Source organism: Anomaloglossus baeobatrachus, chromosome 2 (genome assembly GCF_048569485.1).
Source record: "Anomaloglossus baeobatrachus isolate aAnoBae1 chromosome 2, aAnoBae1.hap1, whole genome shotgun sequence".
Classification (NCBI taxonomy): Eukaryota; Metazoa; Chordata; class Amphibia; order Anura; family Aromobatidae; genus Anomaloglossus; species Anomaloglossus baeobatrachus.
In genome coordinates, this window is record NC_134354.1 from 326,101,929 (window position 1) to 326,119,159 (window position 17,231).

The 17,231-nt window shown below is 46.8% G+C and overlaps 1 protein-coding gene across 2 annotated transcripts in view; it reads right to left on the reverse strand.

Annotated features, from left to right (window-relative positions):
• Positions 1-17,231, reverse strand: part of ARID1A (AT-rich interaction domain 1A) — a 330,997-nt gene that overhangs the window by 10,957 nt on the left and 302,809 nt on the right. For both annotated transcript variants that reach the window (XM_075335909.1, XM_075335910.1), the window contains 4 exons: positions 11,973-12,127; positions 11,103-11,235; positions 10,871-10,987; positions 10,675-10,762 (listed from right to left, as the gene is read on the reverse strand). In XM_075335909.1, the coding sequence (XP_075192024.1) occupies positions 10,675-10,762; positions 10,871-10,987; positions 11,103-11,235; positions 11,973-12,127 (493 nt within the window). The remainder of the gene's footprint in view (positions 1-10,674; positions 10,763-10,870; positions 10,988-11,102; positions 11,236-11,972; positions 12,128-17,231) is intronic.

The window sequence follows — 17,231 nt, forward strand, 5'->3', positions numbered from 1 at the left end:
AGCAATTAAGCACCTAAAGCTAGGCAAGGCACCGGGCCCTGACAGGATCACAGCAGCACACTATAAAAATACAAGGATATTTTAACTTCTCACAAAAATGTACTGTAATTACATTTTCTCTAGACACCAAATGCCATCAGAATTCTATACACCATATTTTTTTCGCTTTATAAGACGCACCTGATTATAAGACGCACCCCAAATTTGGTGAAGGAAAAGAGGAAAAATGTTTGTTTTTTTAATGTTAAATGGGATCCGCCTTATAATGCCAGTGTCCGTCTAACAAATCCTATAGGGTATATGTCCTTCGTAGCCCCTCCATCCTAAAATTAGCCCCCTTAATCTAGATATGGCCCCCTTATATTGAATATAGCCCCCTTGTGCTGGCACACGTCCCCCAGTGATGCCACATGTCCCCTATTGATGGCACACGTCTCCTATTGATGGCAGACGTCCCCTATTTATTGCACACGTCCCCCTGTGCTGGCACACATCCCCTACAGCTGGCACAGGTTTCCTATGGATGGCACACATCCCCCTGTGCTGCTCATGGCCCTCTATGGATGGCACACGTCCCCCTGTGCTGCCCATGGCCCTCTATGGATGGCACACGTCCCCCTGTGCTGCCCATGGCCCCCTATGGATGGCACACGTCCCCCTGTGTTTGATATGGCCCCCATGCTGCTGCCCATAGTGAAATAAAAAAAACTCTTTACTTACCTCCTCCAGCGCTGTCCTCCCTAGTGTCTCCCTCCGTGCTGCTGAGCTCCTACACTTCCTGCTTCTCGGTGCCAGTCATGTGATCGGCACAGCAGAGTGACATCATCTCTGCATGCCTGATCACAACGGCAGCAGGGAGACACCGGGAGATCAGCGCTGGAGGCGGTAAGTAAAGCTTTTTTATTTTAGGATGGGCAGCAGCATGGGGGCCATATCTAACACAGGGGGGGCATGTGCCATCAAAGGGGGGTGCAGGCACATATAATATGTGCCGTTCCCTCAGCCCATCACCGCGGTGCGGTTTCAGCACCACGGTGATGGACAGCGGCAGTGCATATTATATGAGTGGGAGCAGGAGATCTCCCGCTGCCTCCTGCAGCCTCCACCAGCCTGACTCAGCTGCCAGCACTGCTGCAGAACTGCCCCCACCTTCCCTGGGTCCTGCAGTATATAATCCGTATATTCGGATTATAAGACTCACCCCCTGCTTCCCCCCAAAATTTGGGGGAACAAAAGTTTGTCTTATAATGCGAAAAATACGGTAGCTCATGTGACTGTCATCCTGAAACCCAAAAAAGATCCCTTATTGCCCAAAAACTATAGACCAATATCACTATTGAATATTGACCTTAACATTTTCACATCCATAAAGACCAACACATCAATAATTTACTCCCCTCCCTAATACATCGTGACCAAGCTTCATTCATCCCTACCAGATAGGCCACAGACAATATCAGGAGAAATCTCAATATTAGACAATGCGCTAATACAAAAGGCCTCTCATGATGTTAGCAATTGATATAAAAAAGAAGGGAATTTTGTTTACTTACCGTAAATTCCTTTTCTTCTAGCTCCAATTGGGAGACCCAGACAATTGGGGTGTATAGCTATGCCTCCGGAGGCCACACAAAGTATTACACTAAAAGTGTAAAGCCCCTCCCCTTCTGCCTATACACCCCCCGTGCTCCCACGGGCTCCTCAGTTTTGGTGCAAAAGCAAGAAGGAGGAAAAAATTATAAACAGGTTTAAAGTAAATTCAATCCGAAGGAATATCGGAGAACTGAAACCATTCAACATGAACAACATGTGTACACAAAAAAACAGGGGCGGGTGCTGGGTCTCCCAATTGGAGCTAGAAGAAAAGGAATTTACGGTAAGTAAACAAAATTCCCTTCTTCTTTGTCGCTCCATTGGGAGACCCAGACAATTGGGACGTCCAAAAGCAGTCCCTGGGTGGATAAATAATACCTCATAATAGAGCCGTAACGGCTCCGTCCTACAGGTGGGCAACCGCCGCCTGAAGGACTCGCCTACCTAGGCTGGCATCTGCCGAAGCATAGGTATGCACCTGATAGTGTTTCGTGAAAGTGTGCAGGCTCGACCAGGTAGCTGCCTGACACACCTGCTGAGCCGTAGCCTGGTGCCGCAAGGCCCAGGACGCTCCCACGGCCCTGGTAGAATGGGCCTTCAGCCCTGATGGAACCGGAAGCCCCGAGGAACGATAAGCTTCGAGAATTGGTTTCTTGATCCACCGAGCCAGGGTTGATTTGGAAGCTTGTGTCCCTTTACGCTGGCCAGCGACAAGGACAAAGAGTGCATCCGAGCGGCGCAGGGGCGCCGTACGAGAAATGTAGAATCTGAGTGCTCTCACCAGATCTAACAAGTGCAAATCCTTTTCACATTGGTGAACTGGATGAGGACAAAAAGAAGGTAAGGAGATATCCTGATTGAGATGAAAGGGGGATACCACCTTAGGGAGAAATTCCGGAACCGGACGCAGAACCACCTTATCCTGGTGAAACACCAGGAAAGGGGCTTTGCATGACAGTGCTGCTAGCTCAGACACTCTCCGAAGTGAAGTGACTGCTACTAGGAAAACCACTTTCTGCGAAAGGCGTGCGAGAGAAATATCCCTCATTGGCTCGAACGGTGGTTTCTGAAGAACCGTCAGCACCCTGTTCAGATCCCAGGGTTCCAACGGACGTTTGTAAGGAGGGACGATGTGACAAACCCCCTGCAGGAACGTGCGTACCTGTGGAAGTCTGGCCAGGCGCTTCTGAAAAAACACAGAGAGCGCAGAGACTTGTCCCTTAAGGGATCCGAGTGACAAACCCTTTTCCAATCCGGACTGAAGAAAGGACAGAAAAGTGGGCAAGGCAAATGGCCAGGGAGAAAAACCCCGAGCAGAGCACCACGACAGGAATATTTTCCACGTCCTGTGGTAGATCTTGGCGGACGTTGGTTTCCTAGCCTGTCTCATAGTGGCAATGACCTCTTGAGATAATCCTGAAGACGCTAAGATCCAGGACTCCATGGCCACACAGTCAGGTTGAGGGCCGCAGAATTCAGATGGAAAAACGGCCCTTGAGACAGCAAGTCTGGTCGGTCTGGTAGTGCCCACGGTTGGCCGACCGTGAGATGCCACAGATCCGGGTACCACGACCTCCTCGGCCAGTCTGGAGCGACGAGGATGGCGCGGCGGCAGTCTGCCCTGATCTTGCGTAACACTCTGGGCAACAGTGCCAGCGGAGGAAACACATAAGGGAGTTGAAACTGCGACCAATCCTGAACTAAGGCGTCTGCCGCCAGAGCTCTGTGATCGTGAGAACGTGCCATGAATGCCGTGACCTTGTTGTTGTGCCGGGACGCCATTAGGTCGACGTCCGGCATCCCCCAGCGGCAACAGATCTCCTGAAACACGTCCGGGTGAAGGGACCATTCCCCTGCGTCCATGCCCTGGCGACTGAGAAAATCTGCTTCCCAGTTTTCCACGCCCGGGATGTGAACTGCGGAGATGGTGGAGGCCGTGGCTTCCACCCACATCAAAATCCGCCGGACTTCCTGGAAGGCTTGCCGACTGCGTGTTCCTCCTTGGTGGTTGATGTAAGCCACCGCTGTGGAGTTGTCCGACTGAATTCGGATCTGCTTGCCTTCCAGCCACTGCTGGAACGCTTTTAGGGCCAGATACACTGCCCTGATCTCCAGAACATTGATCTGAAGTGAGGACTCTTGCCGAGTCCACGTACCCTGAGCCCTGTGGTGGAGAAAAACTGCTCCCCACCCTGACAGACTCGCGTCCGTCGTGACCACCGCCCAGGATGGGGGTAGGAAGGATTTCCCCTTCGATTATGAAGTGGGAAGAAGCCACCACCGAAGGGAAGCTTTGGTTGCCTGAGAGAGGGAGACGTTCCTGTCGAGGGACGTCGGCTTCCTGTCCCATTTGCGTAGGATGTCCCATTGAAGAGGACGCAGGTGAAACTGCGCGAAAGGGACTGCCTCCATTGCTGCCACCATCTTCCCCAGGAAGTGCATGAGGCGCCTCAAGGGGTGTGACTGACCTTGAAGGAGGGATTGCACCCCCGTCTGTAGTGAACGCTGCTTGTTCAGCGGAAGCTTCACTATCGCTGAGAGGGTATGAAACTCCATGCCAAGGTATGTCAGCGATTGGGCCGGTGTCAGATTTGACTTTGGAAAATTGATGATCCACCCGAAACTCTGGAGAGTCTCCAGAGTAGCGTTGAGGCTGTGCTGGCATGCCTCTTGAGAGGGTGCGTTGACCAGCAGATCGTCTAAGTAAGGGATCACCGAGTGACTCTGAGAGTGGAGGACCGCTACCACTGTAGCCATGACCTTGGTGAAAACCCGTGGGGCTGTCGCCAGGCCGAACGGCAGTGCCACGAACTGAAGGTGTTCGTCTCCTATGGCGAAGCGCAGGAAGCGCTGATGCTCTGGAGCAATCGGTACGTGGAGATAAGCATCTTTGATATCGATCGATGCAAGGAAATCTCCTTGGGACATTGAGGCGATGACGGAGCGGAGGGATTCCATCCGGAACCGCCTGGTCTTTACGTGTTTGTTGAGCAGTTTTAGGTCCAGGACCGGACGGAAAGACCCGTCCTTCTTTGGAACCACAAACAGGTTGGAGTAAAAACCGTGACCCTGTTGCTGAAGAGGAACAGGGACCACCACTCCTTCTGCCTTCAGAGTGCCCAGCGCCTGCAGAAGAGCATCGGCTCGCTCGGGAGGCGGAGATGTTCTGAAGAATCGAGTCGGAGGACGAGAGCTGAACTCTATCCTGTAACCGTGAGACAGAATGTCTCTCACCCAACGGTCTTTTACCTGTGGCAGCCAGGTGTCGCAAAAGCGGGAGAGCCTGCCACCGACCGAGGATGCGGTGTGAGGAGGCCGTAAGTCATGAGGAAGCCGCCTTGGTAGCGGCACCTCCGGCGGTCTTTTTAGGGCGTGACTTAGACCGCCATGAATCGGAGTTCCTCTGATCCTTCTGAGGCCTTTTGGACGAGGAGAATCGGGACTTGCCCGCACCCCGAAAGGACCGAAACCTCGACTGTCCCCTCCTCTGTTGGGGTATGTTTGGTTTGGCCTGGGGTAAGGATGTTTCCTTTCCCTTGGATTGTTTGATGATTTCATCCAATCTCTCACCAAACAAACGGTCGCCAGAAAATGGCAAACCGGTTAAGCACTTTTTGGAAGCCGAATCTGCCTTCCATTCCCGCAGCCACAAGGCCCTGCGTATTGCCACCGAATTGTCGGCTGCAACCGCCGTACGGCTCGCAGAGTCCAGGACAGCATTAATAGCGTAGGACGCAAATGCCGACGTTTGAGAGGTTATGGACGCCACTTGCGGCGCAGACGTACGTGTGAGTGCGTCAATTTGCGCTTGACCCGCTGAGATAGCTTGGAGTGCCCATACGGCTGCAAATGCTGGAGCAAAAGACGCGCCGATAGCTTCATAGATGGATTTCAACCAGAGCTCCATCTGTCTGTCAGTGGCATCCTTGAGAGAAGCCCCATCTTCAACTGCAACTATGGATCTAGCCGCCAGTCTGGAGATTGGAGGATCCACCTTGGGACACTGAGTCCAGCCCTTGACCACGTCAGGGGGGAAGGGATAACGTGTATCCTTAAGGCGCTTGGAAAAACGCTTATCTGGACAAACTCGGTGTTTCTGGACTGCCTCTCTGAAGTCAGAGTGGTCCAGAAACATACTCGTTGTACGCTTGGGAAACCTGAAACGGAATTTCTCCTGCTGAGAAGCTGACTCCTCTACTGGAGGAGCTGAGGGAGAAATATCCAACATTTGATTTATGGACGCGATAAGATCATTCACTATGGCGTCCCCATCAGGAGTATCAAGGTTGAGAGCGGCCTCAGGATCAGAATCCTGATCAGCTACCTCCGCTTCATCATACAGAGAGTCCTCCCGCTGAGACCCTGAACAATGTGATGATGTCGAGGGGATTTCCCAGCGAGCTCGCTTAGGCGGTCTGGGGCTGCGGTCCGTGTCAGAGACCTCACCCTGGGATCTATGAGACACCCCGGGAGGACATTGTTGTTCCAACAGAGGGGAACCAGGGGGCAATGATTCCACAGTGCCCCTGGTCTGAGATACCGGTCTGGACTGCAAAGCTTCTAGTATCTTAGCCATAGTCTCAGAAAGTCTTTCAGTAAAAACTGCAAACTCCGTCCCTGTCACCTGGACAGTGTTAGCAGGTGGCTCCCCCTGGGCCACCCTTAGCAGAGGCTCCGGCTGAGCAAGTGCCACAGGGGCCGAGCACTGTACACAATGAGGGTCAGTGGAACCTGCCGGTAGTGAAGCCTTACATGCGGCGCAGGCAGCATAGTAAGCCTGTGTTTTGGCACCCTTGCTTCTTGTGGACGCCATGCTGTTGTCTCCCCTGAGCAACCCAGGAGGGTATATAGCCAAAAATCAACCGTGCACCATACAGTGTAAAGTATAGCCTATAATCATATAATCTATAAGTACACTTCTGCACAAGTGGGGCCAGCACCTCAGGTGCTGCTTACCGCCCGCTCAAAGCGGTTGTGTGGTCACCAGAATCCCTGCCTGGGTCTCCCAGAGCTTGTCTCCCCTCTCCAGCGTCAGAAGAGCTGACAGGAATGGCTGCCGGCGTCCTGAGGAGAGGAGGGGGCCGTGGGCGTGCCCTAGAAAGTGCGGGAATCTGGTGCCCCACTGTGCACAGTGAGGGTGGTGGAGTATGCAAAAGCATGTTCCAGCCCTCAGTGCTGATGTCCTGTACAGCGTCCCGCCCTTCCCCTGACTGGCAGGCCTGGGGGCGGGAAAAGAATGAGACTAGGCCGCAAAAGCCGGGGACTAAAGTTATAAGCGCGGCCGCCGTATAAGCGCGGTCGGCGCGGTAGTCCCCGGCGTACTAACAGTCCCAGCCGCGCCGAAAAGTAAACATGGCAGCGGCGGTCAGCGCGGTAGTCCCCAGTAAACTAACACACCCAGCCACGCTGCAGTGTGTGATGGCACAAGCGCGGTCAGCGCTGCGGTCCCCGGCGCACTAACACACCCAGCAATGCTGGAGTGTTTCTGTGCGCGGTCCCCACGGGGACACAGAGTGCCTGAAAGTAGCAGGGCCATGTCCCTGACGATACTCGGCTCCTTATCCAGCAGAGTCCCCAGGAGCTGTGGATGGAGCACGGTCTCAGTGCCTGGAGACCGATTAGGATCCCACTTCACCCAGAGCCCTAAAGGGGATGGGGAAGGAAAACAGCATGTGGGCTCCAGCCTCCGTACCCGCAATGGATACCTCAACCTTAACAACACCGCCGACAAGAGTGGGGTGAGAAGGGAGCATGCTGGGGGCCCTGTTAAGGGCCCTCTTTTCTTCCATCCGACATAGTCAGCAGCTGCTGCTGACTAAGCTGTGGAGCTATGCGTGCATGTCTGCCTCCTTCGCACAAAGCATAAAAACTGAGGAGCCCGTGGGAGCACGGGGGGTGTATAGGCAGAAGGGGAGGGGCTTTACACTTTTAGTGTAATACTTTGTGTGGCCTCCGGAGGCATAGCTATACACCCCAATTGTCTGGGTCTCCCAATGGAGCGACAAAGAAAAGGCCTTTGACTGTCACATCTGTACTTATTTCAAAAGTTATAATTGCTTCGGGTTCCACCAGACCTTTATTTCTGCACTACAGCTATTATACGATTTCCCAAAGGCCTATTTAAAATTGCCCGCCATTCAACCAAACCCCATATGTATCGAAAGGGGAAAAAAACAAGGTTGCCTTCTCTCCCTGGCTTCAATTGCTCTAGCGATGGGACCCTGGTCGGATGCTATTAGAAATCAGCCAGACATTAAAGGATTCGAAACCAACACTGAAACATAAAGCTAGCTTGTTCGCAGACGATATATTGCTCTCCATCTCCCAACCTATAACGTCGCTACACAATTTATTTTCCCTTCTTAAAACAATTTAAATCCATATCAGGGCTAAAAGTCAATGTCGATAAATTTGAGGCACTTTTCCTTACATGTCAGTTTGCAATCAAACTGACATTACGGAGCAATTTTGGTTTGAGAAAAGAGATCACTTTCTCACCTACCTAGGTACTAATTTAACATCCAATAAATCCGCTTTATTCAAATGGAACTACACACCACTGATTCAGAGATTTACGAATGATCTAGCTAAATGGTCCCAGTTCTCCCCATGTCTACCTTGTCTTGGTAAAATCCATTCAATAAAAATGGTCACTCTCCCCCAGATTCTTATATCAATTCAGATCCCTACCAATTGATATCCCCGCGATAACATTTACTACCATACACAAAACTATCTCAGACTATATATGGCAGGGAAAGAGGCCTAGAATAAATATGACCACCATGTTTACCCATAGGAGTTTAGGAGGCCTTTCACTGCCAAATTTTGCGCTATATGATAATTGTACAAATGGCGGTAGTTTCAGCCCCATTTAATAGACCCAAATAAGTTAAACTTGAAAATTCTCTCCTAGCACCTCACTCAGTGGCAGGGCTTTTGTGGTCCTTAGATGCTCCTCCAGACAACTTGGCACAGTCCTCTGCTTACACACCTTACGGTTTTGGAAACTACTTCAACTACGCTATAAAATTATAATCCTGTCCTCCTCCTCTAACAACCCTATTAAATAAAACAATGTTTCCACCGGGTCTTGAGCAAGGGGCCTTCACTTGGTGGAAACTCAAACAAAGGTATCACAACTCTAAAACATATCTAGAACATTGACACCGAAGTGCTGTTGAGACTGGAATTCATTCAAAAATATAATCCCCTTCCCTCAGAAACAATGCGTCTGAACCAAGTACTGCACTCTGCATACACAGTAACCCGCAACATCCATAAAATCCCACCCTCCTATTTTGAATCCTTTTCTGCGAATAACCAATTTGGAAAGGAAGTGATATCTTGGCTCTATTCTACCTTTAATACTCCCCAGGAAAATACAAAATCTTCTTTTGTGGAACACTGGGAAACTGATGTAAATTTCTCAATGTCCCTAGAAAGATGGCAATGTTGCTGTACCACACTCTTTAAGGGTAGTCATCAATCCTCTAACAGAAACTGTGATTAAACTACTACACAGAGCTTATAACATCCCAGCTAGACTCAAACGTATCTACCCACATACCTTGGACCAATGTGTTAGGAGGTGTAACATGATTGGGGGCATGAAACACATGGTAGTACTGCTTTATAGCTCAGTCTTCTGGAAAAAAGTTGAGCGACTCATATGCAATGTTCTAGGGAACCATGTCACCCTTGGCCCATCTACTCTTCTCCTGGAGGACAAACCCATCGGTTTGCCCAATAAATCCTTCCGTCTCCTATGTAACACTACTATAACCGCAAAAATTAATCTCGCTTCTAAATGAAAATGTCAGTAAGGACAGACAGAATTTTGCTGTTCGAAAGTATTGACGCAACTAGGTCAGACAGCTTGGTACCCTTCCTTAATATGTGGAACCCTTGTATAGAAATACACCAAGATAATGGCAACAATCTAACTCATGCCTTGCACCTATCCCCATAGTTAACGTACAGATATGGACCTGCTTACGGATTTATCCCAAATATAACTGTTTTGGCTTATATTGCTAACCTCCCTTCTTTCTTTCCTCTACCCCTTACCATCTTGTCTTCCCTTTCCCCTTCATTCTTCTCTCATTTTACCTTATTGATTTGTTCATGCCTTATATCTTTTATAAAATACATGTACTTATAACCTGTAATCCCCATAAAGGGGTATTTACTATATTATGTTAAAAACTTGAATAAAACATTTTTGGAAGTAAAAATAGTAAATTTTACAGTTTTCACACTTCCTTTTTCAAGAAATACACATGTACAGTAGCAGCAATAAACTGACTCAGACCCCATTTTTTGTATTGAAGCATGTAATCAGCATCAGCAAAGGTCATAGTGAAGGGAGAAGTAGTTGTGAAATCATCTATTGTGATTGGTGGATCCTGTGGTAACTGATGATAGGCAACGCCTCTGCACACATCATAATCCTGTCTGGGATGAGAAGAGCTGAAAACTCTTCCTGAAAGTACAGATTGTAAGAGTCTAAATATTCCAGTACCTATACTGATATTTTCAAGATTTTTTTATTTTAAATACACATCAAATAAAATAAAAATGGGATATGGTGTGTTTTAGTTATGATGTCTGCCATTTATCAATATAGCACCGGCTTTTTATATTTTAAGTGTTGAATCATAATTCTTCACTTGATTTAATCAAAACTATATGGGCTTTATATACTCTGTTGTGAGGCTTTTTTCATGCCTGTTGCTTGTTAGTAGTAATATTCCCTTATGTACAATTTAGAAGGTGGTGTCATCAGCCTAACAAGCATGTGCCAAGTAGTCCTGCAATGATATGGACCTAGTTATAAAGCCTTAATTATAAGTAAACAATAGCACTCGGATCCAGAAGTTGCAATGCTGAATTCACGGTTTTGACCCCTACAGCATGCTGTCTTCGGAGTGCATAGCCAAATCCTGACATATTTAATTTTCTTATGACACATTCTCTTTAAACAGGGTTGTACAGTACAATGAGAGGGGGGAGGAGACAGCCAGTTCCAATCTACCGCTTTCATTAAATTACAAGCTTTTCCATTAACACATGGCTTACCTGTTGTTGATACATTGGGTTCTGCTGACTTTGATAGGGACTACCTGAAGTACCCTGCGTGGGGTACTGATTGCTGTAGGAGTCATGCCTAGAAGGAAATAATAAGATTAGAGAACAGCAAGTAGTCAGCCTATTTTAGTGTTTTAAAACATCATGTAGTGTTCCTTCACATAGCTAACATTTTACCTATTCATACCTTTGTTGGGGATAACGCCCAGGTGAGTACATGCCACTGTCTGTGTTGGATGGCATAATATTTGGCTGCGTGCCACTGCTCCCCATGCTTCCTTCTGGTCCAAGACCAGGTTCCGGCCTTCAGATGAGAAAAAACAAAAACAAGAAAAATCGTTTAAGCTTGGTAAATTAAATTTCGGCAATTGTCATATGTAATATTTTAATGAGTATATTAAAGTTTGTGACATACGTACCTCCCTCTATCATAACCAGCATAATAATGCTGACGCTGAGTCATATTTGGCATACCTGGGCCTGTAGCCCTACTGTAAGGATCTCCCATTGTCCCACTGGGCCCCTGACCTGAAGACATGAAAGGATCAGGACCTGAATAAAAACAGGGAGAAAATTATTTAGCCAATACACTTAAAGGGAATCTGTCACCACTGACCTTTGTACAATGTTAATATGGGTATACAAATTATAGAAAAAGGTTATAGGTGCTGAAAAAAGTAAGTCATACCTGTCTGCATCATATCGGTTTCTTTCTTGTGGATAAATCATCTTATTACTTTATGTAAATTAACTCTTCCAGGCTATGGGGTGGATGCTGCCTGAAAGATAACTTCGCCTCCAGAGCTTATTTTACACAAAAGTGGCGTTACCAGTGTGACAAGTAACTGACACAGAACAGGACAAATGAAATTTGATTTCTTGCAAACACATTTTTTGCAGCTCTCTGACCTCTGCTTGATCGCAAAAATATTGCAACACTGAAGCTGAGAGGCACCTGAAGAAGTGTCAGTAATCATCACACACAGCTCTGCAGAGAGCAGCCATCTCACATCACACTAGTAATGCGCCTTATATTTAAAATAATCTCTGCAGCTGGAGTTATCTTGCAGGCAGCATCCGCCCCATAGCCTGGACCAGCTCATTTACATAAAGTGATAACAGATGATATTTCAACAACAAATAATCGGATAGGAGACATACAGGTATGACATTTTTCAGCATTCTAAAAACCTGTATGCCCATATTAATAGTTTAAAAGGTCAAAGTAGTGACAAATTCCCTCTAATTCACAGATTCATAATATGTACCATTTAAGTATCAGGGCTCACCTTTCCTCATACTGCCATAAGGATCCTTGCTAGCGTCGTACGACATCCTACCCATCATGTCTGACTGGTACCCTGGATTAGGAGTCATAGAATTTCTTTTCTGATAAGAAGGATCTGAACCATCATATGCATCCTGTAGGCCCACCGAGTTATTCCTTTATGCAGAGGCATTAAGAAAAAGGAACAAAAAGGTATAAGACCTACATACAGCAGAGGTTCCAATATACATATCTTTGAGTCATCTGACGGGAATTCAGAAGCTGCTTCCACAATGCAAGTCTATAGTCTGAATTGTGGTCAGGTGACACTGAAGAGGACCTAAGTGGCACTGAATAACAGAGAAGACAGCGATTAGTCAGTATATTAAACATATTGACACACACAAAATACATAAATAAATGGCAGTGCTTCTTTAATCAGTTGTTTATCTGCATAGTCCACGGTAAATTACAACCAACAAGCAGTAATATTTCTGCATACACAATGATGGGGCATAGGAGCCATTTCCACATTGTGGGGAGTAAAAGTCATTAGGGCATATTTAGGTTATGTGCGCACACTACTGATTTGTTTCTCCAGTGAAAAAAGGCACCTTCTGGCAGAAAAACACACCCACCTGCGGAAAAACAGCACTAAAAACACATGCGTTTTTACCGCAGTTAGGCTCTGTGCGCACTGGGAAATGAAATTTCCTTGCGTAAATTCCGCATGCTCTCAAAGATTACCGCACCCACGGTAAAAAACCGCGGGAAACCGCACCCGGTTTGCTGCGGTTTTACCGCGGCATTGTTCGCGGTATTGCCGCAGTTTTGCCGCGTGCGGGTTGGGATGTGCTTTATTGCATTCAATGCAATAAAGCACATTGAAGAAAAAAAAAATACATTTAATTCTGATAGTGGATAGACAGAAGAATAGATAGAGGGATAGATAGATAGACAGAGGGATAGATAGATAGAGGGATAGATGACAGATCGCTGCATTTCCCACGGTCGGCAGTGAGTTCACATTACCGGCCGTGGGAAATGACCGGTAATTACCTCTGCTGTCTGCTGCATTCAGCCTGTGTCTGACAGTCGCGGCTGGATGTCAGCAGTGCAGGACGCAGGAGCCGGAGCTGTGGATTACGCCGGAGCTTTGTTTGGGAGGGGTTAATAAAATGGTGAACGAGGCTTGTTGGTTTTATTTAAAATAAAGGATTTTTCTGTGTGTGTGTTTTATTCACTTTACTTACGGGTTGATCATGTCAGCTGTCACATAGACGCTGCCATGATCAAGCCTGGGGTTAATGGCGGTGATCCCCCATCACCATTAACCCCTTGTATTACCTTGCCACCACTGCTACACGGTGGCAAGAAGAGCCGAGGACACGCCGGTATTGTCGCATAATGCATGCGACAGTGCCGGGGGCAGCTGCGGCTGATATTCTCGGCTGCGGGAGGGGGAGTGAGGCAGGGGACATTATCCCTGCCCCTCTCCCTCCCCAGCCTGAGAATACCGGGCTGCTGCTGTGTGCTTACCTCGGCTGGACGGTAAATATGCAGCGGAGCCCATGTTCTTTGTTTTCTATATTTCCGTTTTCTTTCTATGTGTGTTCTATGTGTCTGTGTCTATGTGTTCTATGTCTGTGATGTCTGTGTGTGTCTGTGATCTGTGTTTGTGTTTACTCTCTGCACGGCTTCCTCTTCCTGTAATGACATCACTTCCCTGCAAAACCGCAGACAAGCGATGTACATTACCGGAGGTAAACCGCGAAATACCGCAGGGAATAACGCAGGATAACGCAGTGAACCGCACAGAATTTGCTGCCTGCGTTATTCCCTGCGGGATTTCATGATTAACATTGAGTCAATGGAGTGAAATCCCACAGCGATGTGCGGAAAAGAAGTGACATGCACTTGTTTTTGCTGCGGGATTCCCGCAGCAAAACATGCAGCTGTCAAATTCCGCCCAGTGCGCACAGGATTTTTTTTCTCCATAGGATTTGCTGGTGATTCACTGCAGAGATGTTATGAACATTTTCTGCAGCGAAACATGCAGCAAATCCGCGGCAAAATCCGGTATGTGCGCACATAGCCTAAGGCTATGTGCGCACTTACCGGATTTTGCCGTGGATTTTCCGCAGATTTGCTGCATGTTTCGCTGCAGAAAATGTTCATAACATCTCTGCAGTGAATCACCAGCAAATCCTATGGAGAAAAAAAATCCTGTGCGCACTGGGCGGAATTTGACAGCTGCATGTTTTGCTGCGGGAATCCCGCAGCAAAAACAAGTGCATGCCACTTCTTTTCCGCACATCGCTGTGGGATTTCACTCCATTGACTCAATGTTAATCATGAAATCCCGCAGGGAATAACGCAGGCAGCAAATTCTGTGCGGTTCACTGCGTTTTCCTGCGTTATTCCCTGCGGTATTTCGCGGTTTACCTCCGGTAATGTACATCGCTTGTCTGCGGTTTTGCAGGGAAGTGATGTCATTACAGGAAGAGGAAGCCGTGCAGAGAGTAAACACAAACACAGATCACAGACACACACAGACATAGAACACAGACACAGACACATAGAACACACATAGAAAGAAAACGGAAATATAGAAAACAAAGAACGTGGGCTCCGCTGCATATTTACCGCCCAGCCGAGGTAAGCACACAGCGGCAGCCCGGTATTCTCAGGCTGGGGAGGGAGAGGGGCAGGGATAATGTCCCCTGCCTCACTCCCCCTCCCGCAGCCGAGAATATCAGCCGCAGCTGCCCCCGGCACTGTCGCATGCATTATGCGACAATACCGGCGTGTCCTCGGCTCTTCTTGCCACCGTGTAGCAGTGGTGGCAAGGTAATACAAGGGGTTAATGGTGATGGGGGATCACCGCCATTAACCCCAGGCTTGATCATGGCAGCGTCTATGTGACAGCTGACATGATCAACCCGTAAGTAAAGTGAATAAAACACACACACAGAAAAATCCTTTATTTTAAATAAAACCAACAAGCCTCGTTCACCATTTTATTAACCCCTCCCAAACAAAGCTCCGGCGTAATCCACAGCTCCGGCTCCTGCGTCCTGCACTGCTGACATCCAGCCGCGACTGTCACAGACACAGGCTGAATGCAGCAGACAGCAGAGGTAATTACCGGTCATTTCCCATGGCCGGTAATGTGAACTCACTGCCGACCGTGGGAAATGCAGCGATCTGTCATCTATCCCTCTATCTATCTATTCCTCTGTCTATCTATCTATCCCTCTATCTATTCTTCTGTCTATTCACTATCAGAATTAAATGTATTTTTTTTTTTTTTTCTTCAATGTGCTTTATTGCATTGAATGCAATACAGCACATCCCAACCCGCACGCGGCAAAACCGCGGCAATACCGAGAACAATGCCGCGGTAAAACCGCAGCAAACCGCATGCGGTTTTCGGGTGCGGTTTCCCGCGGTTTTTTACCGCGGGTGCGGTAATCTTTGAGAGCATGCGGAATTTACGCAAGGAAATTTCATTTCCCAGTGCGCACAGAGCCTTAGGGTGTTTTTACCTGCGTTTTTTTTAACATTGAACACAGGGAAAAATGCAGAAAAATGCAGAAAAGTAGTGACATGCTACTTTTTGCTGCAGAAATTCTGGGGAAACTATATGTAACTGGGTAAGGATTTGGCTAAAACATAGGAAACAAAGTAATCATAAATGGTACATTCTCTAAATGGGCTATAGTCATCAGTGGGGTGCCGCAGGGATCTGTGCTAGGACCGATTCTTTTTAATCTCTTTATTAATGACCTTGTGGATGGGATTGATAGTAAAGTGTCAGTCTTTGCTGATGACACCAAACTATGTAGAATATTAAAAACTGACCTTGATAGTACAATATTACAAAAAGATCTGGATAAGATGTCAGAATGGGCAGATACTTGGCAAATGAGATTTAATGTTGATAAATGTAAAGTAATGCACCTAGGACAGAGTAATCCTATAGCTGCATATACATTAAATGGAAGTAAACTCGGGACTACAGAACAGAAGGACAACTTGGGTATTCTTATTACATATAAGCTGAGCAGCAGCACTCAATGTCAAGCAGCAGCTGCTAAAGCAAACAAGATTTTAGGGTGTATAAAAAGAGAGATTAGATCCCGTGATCCCAACGTATTGTTGCCCCTCTAGTTGTAAGACCACATCTAGAATATGGGATCCAGTTTTGGGCTCCACATTTTAAAAAGGACATTCAGAAGTTAGAGTCAGTTCAAAGGCGGTTAACTAGACTACTACAAGGAATGGAAGGCCTCTCATATGATGATAGGTTGAAAAAGTTAGATATGTTTAGCTTAGAAAAAAGATGTCTCAGATGAGATCTCATTTATTTGTTTAAATACATGTGTTGTCAATATAAAGGACTGGCACATGACTTATTTCTTCCAAAGACAATACTAAGGACCAGGGGGCACTCACTGCGAGTGGAAGAAAAGCGATTCCGACAGCTAAATAGGAAAGGGTTCTTTACAGTTAAAGCAGTCAGACTGTGGAATGCCCTACCACAAGAGGTAGTAATGGCAGATACTATAACAGCTTTTAAAAAAGGGCTGGATGATTTCCTCACTACACACAACATTGTTGGTTATAAATGACTTCGTGACCCAATGTAGAACTGGTGGACGAAGGTTGAACTAGATGGACCTAGGTCTTTTTTCAACCTAAGTAACTATGTAACCTGTAAGGAAAAAAAACAACCCACAGTGTGCGCACAGAGCATTAGGAAGTTAAATGTACTAGAATTAGGGTATATTGTGAACAACTTGCATCATATTTATTCTTTGGTTTAGAAACTGTCTCTGATTAATCAAAGCAATTATGGCAGAATTGACAAATTGTTTTGAAAGGTTGCAATATTTTGGCATGCCTAGGAATTAAGCATAATTAATACAAAGGACCGCCACTCCAAATCTTCTGAAATATTTTTGTAGTTTATTCCATCATAATCATAATATACAGGCGTAAATTACGCGTTTCGGCTAATAGTGAGCCTTTTTCACATCTATAGATTAAATGAATGCACACACATATATATACACACAATGAGTGGATTACTTCCTTTGTGACTGACCCACCTATCTCATCTGCATACTAAATTAATTAGTTAAATTATATTAATCAAATTTCCATAGATGTTTCTCATTAGAATTCAAACTGAAACAAGCAGATTCACTGAGATGATGGTTCAACCACAATTACAAATGGATTTAGACATATAAAGAACCAATAGTTGAACAACAGC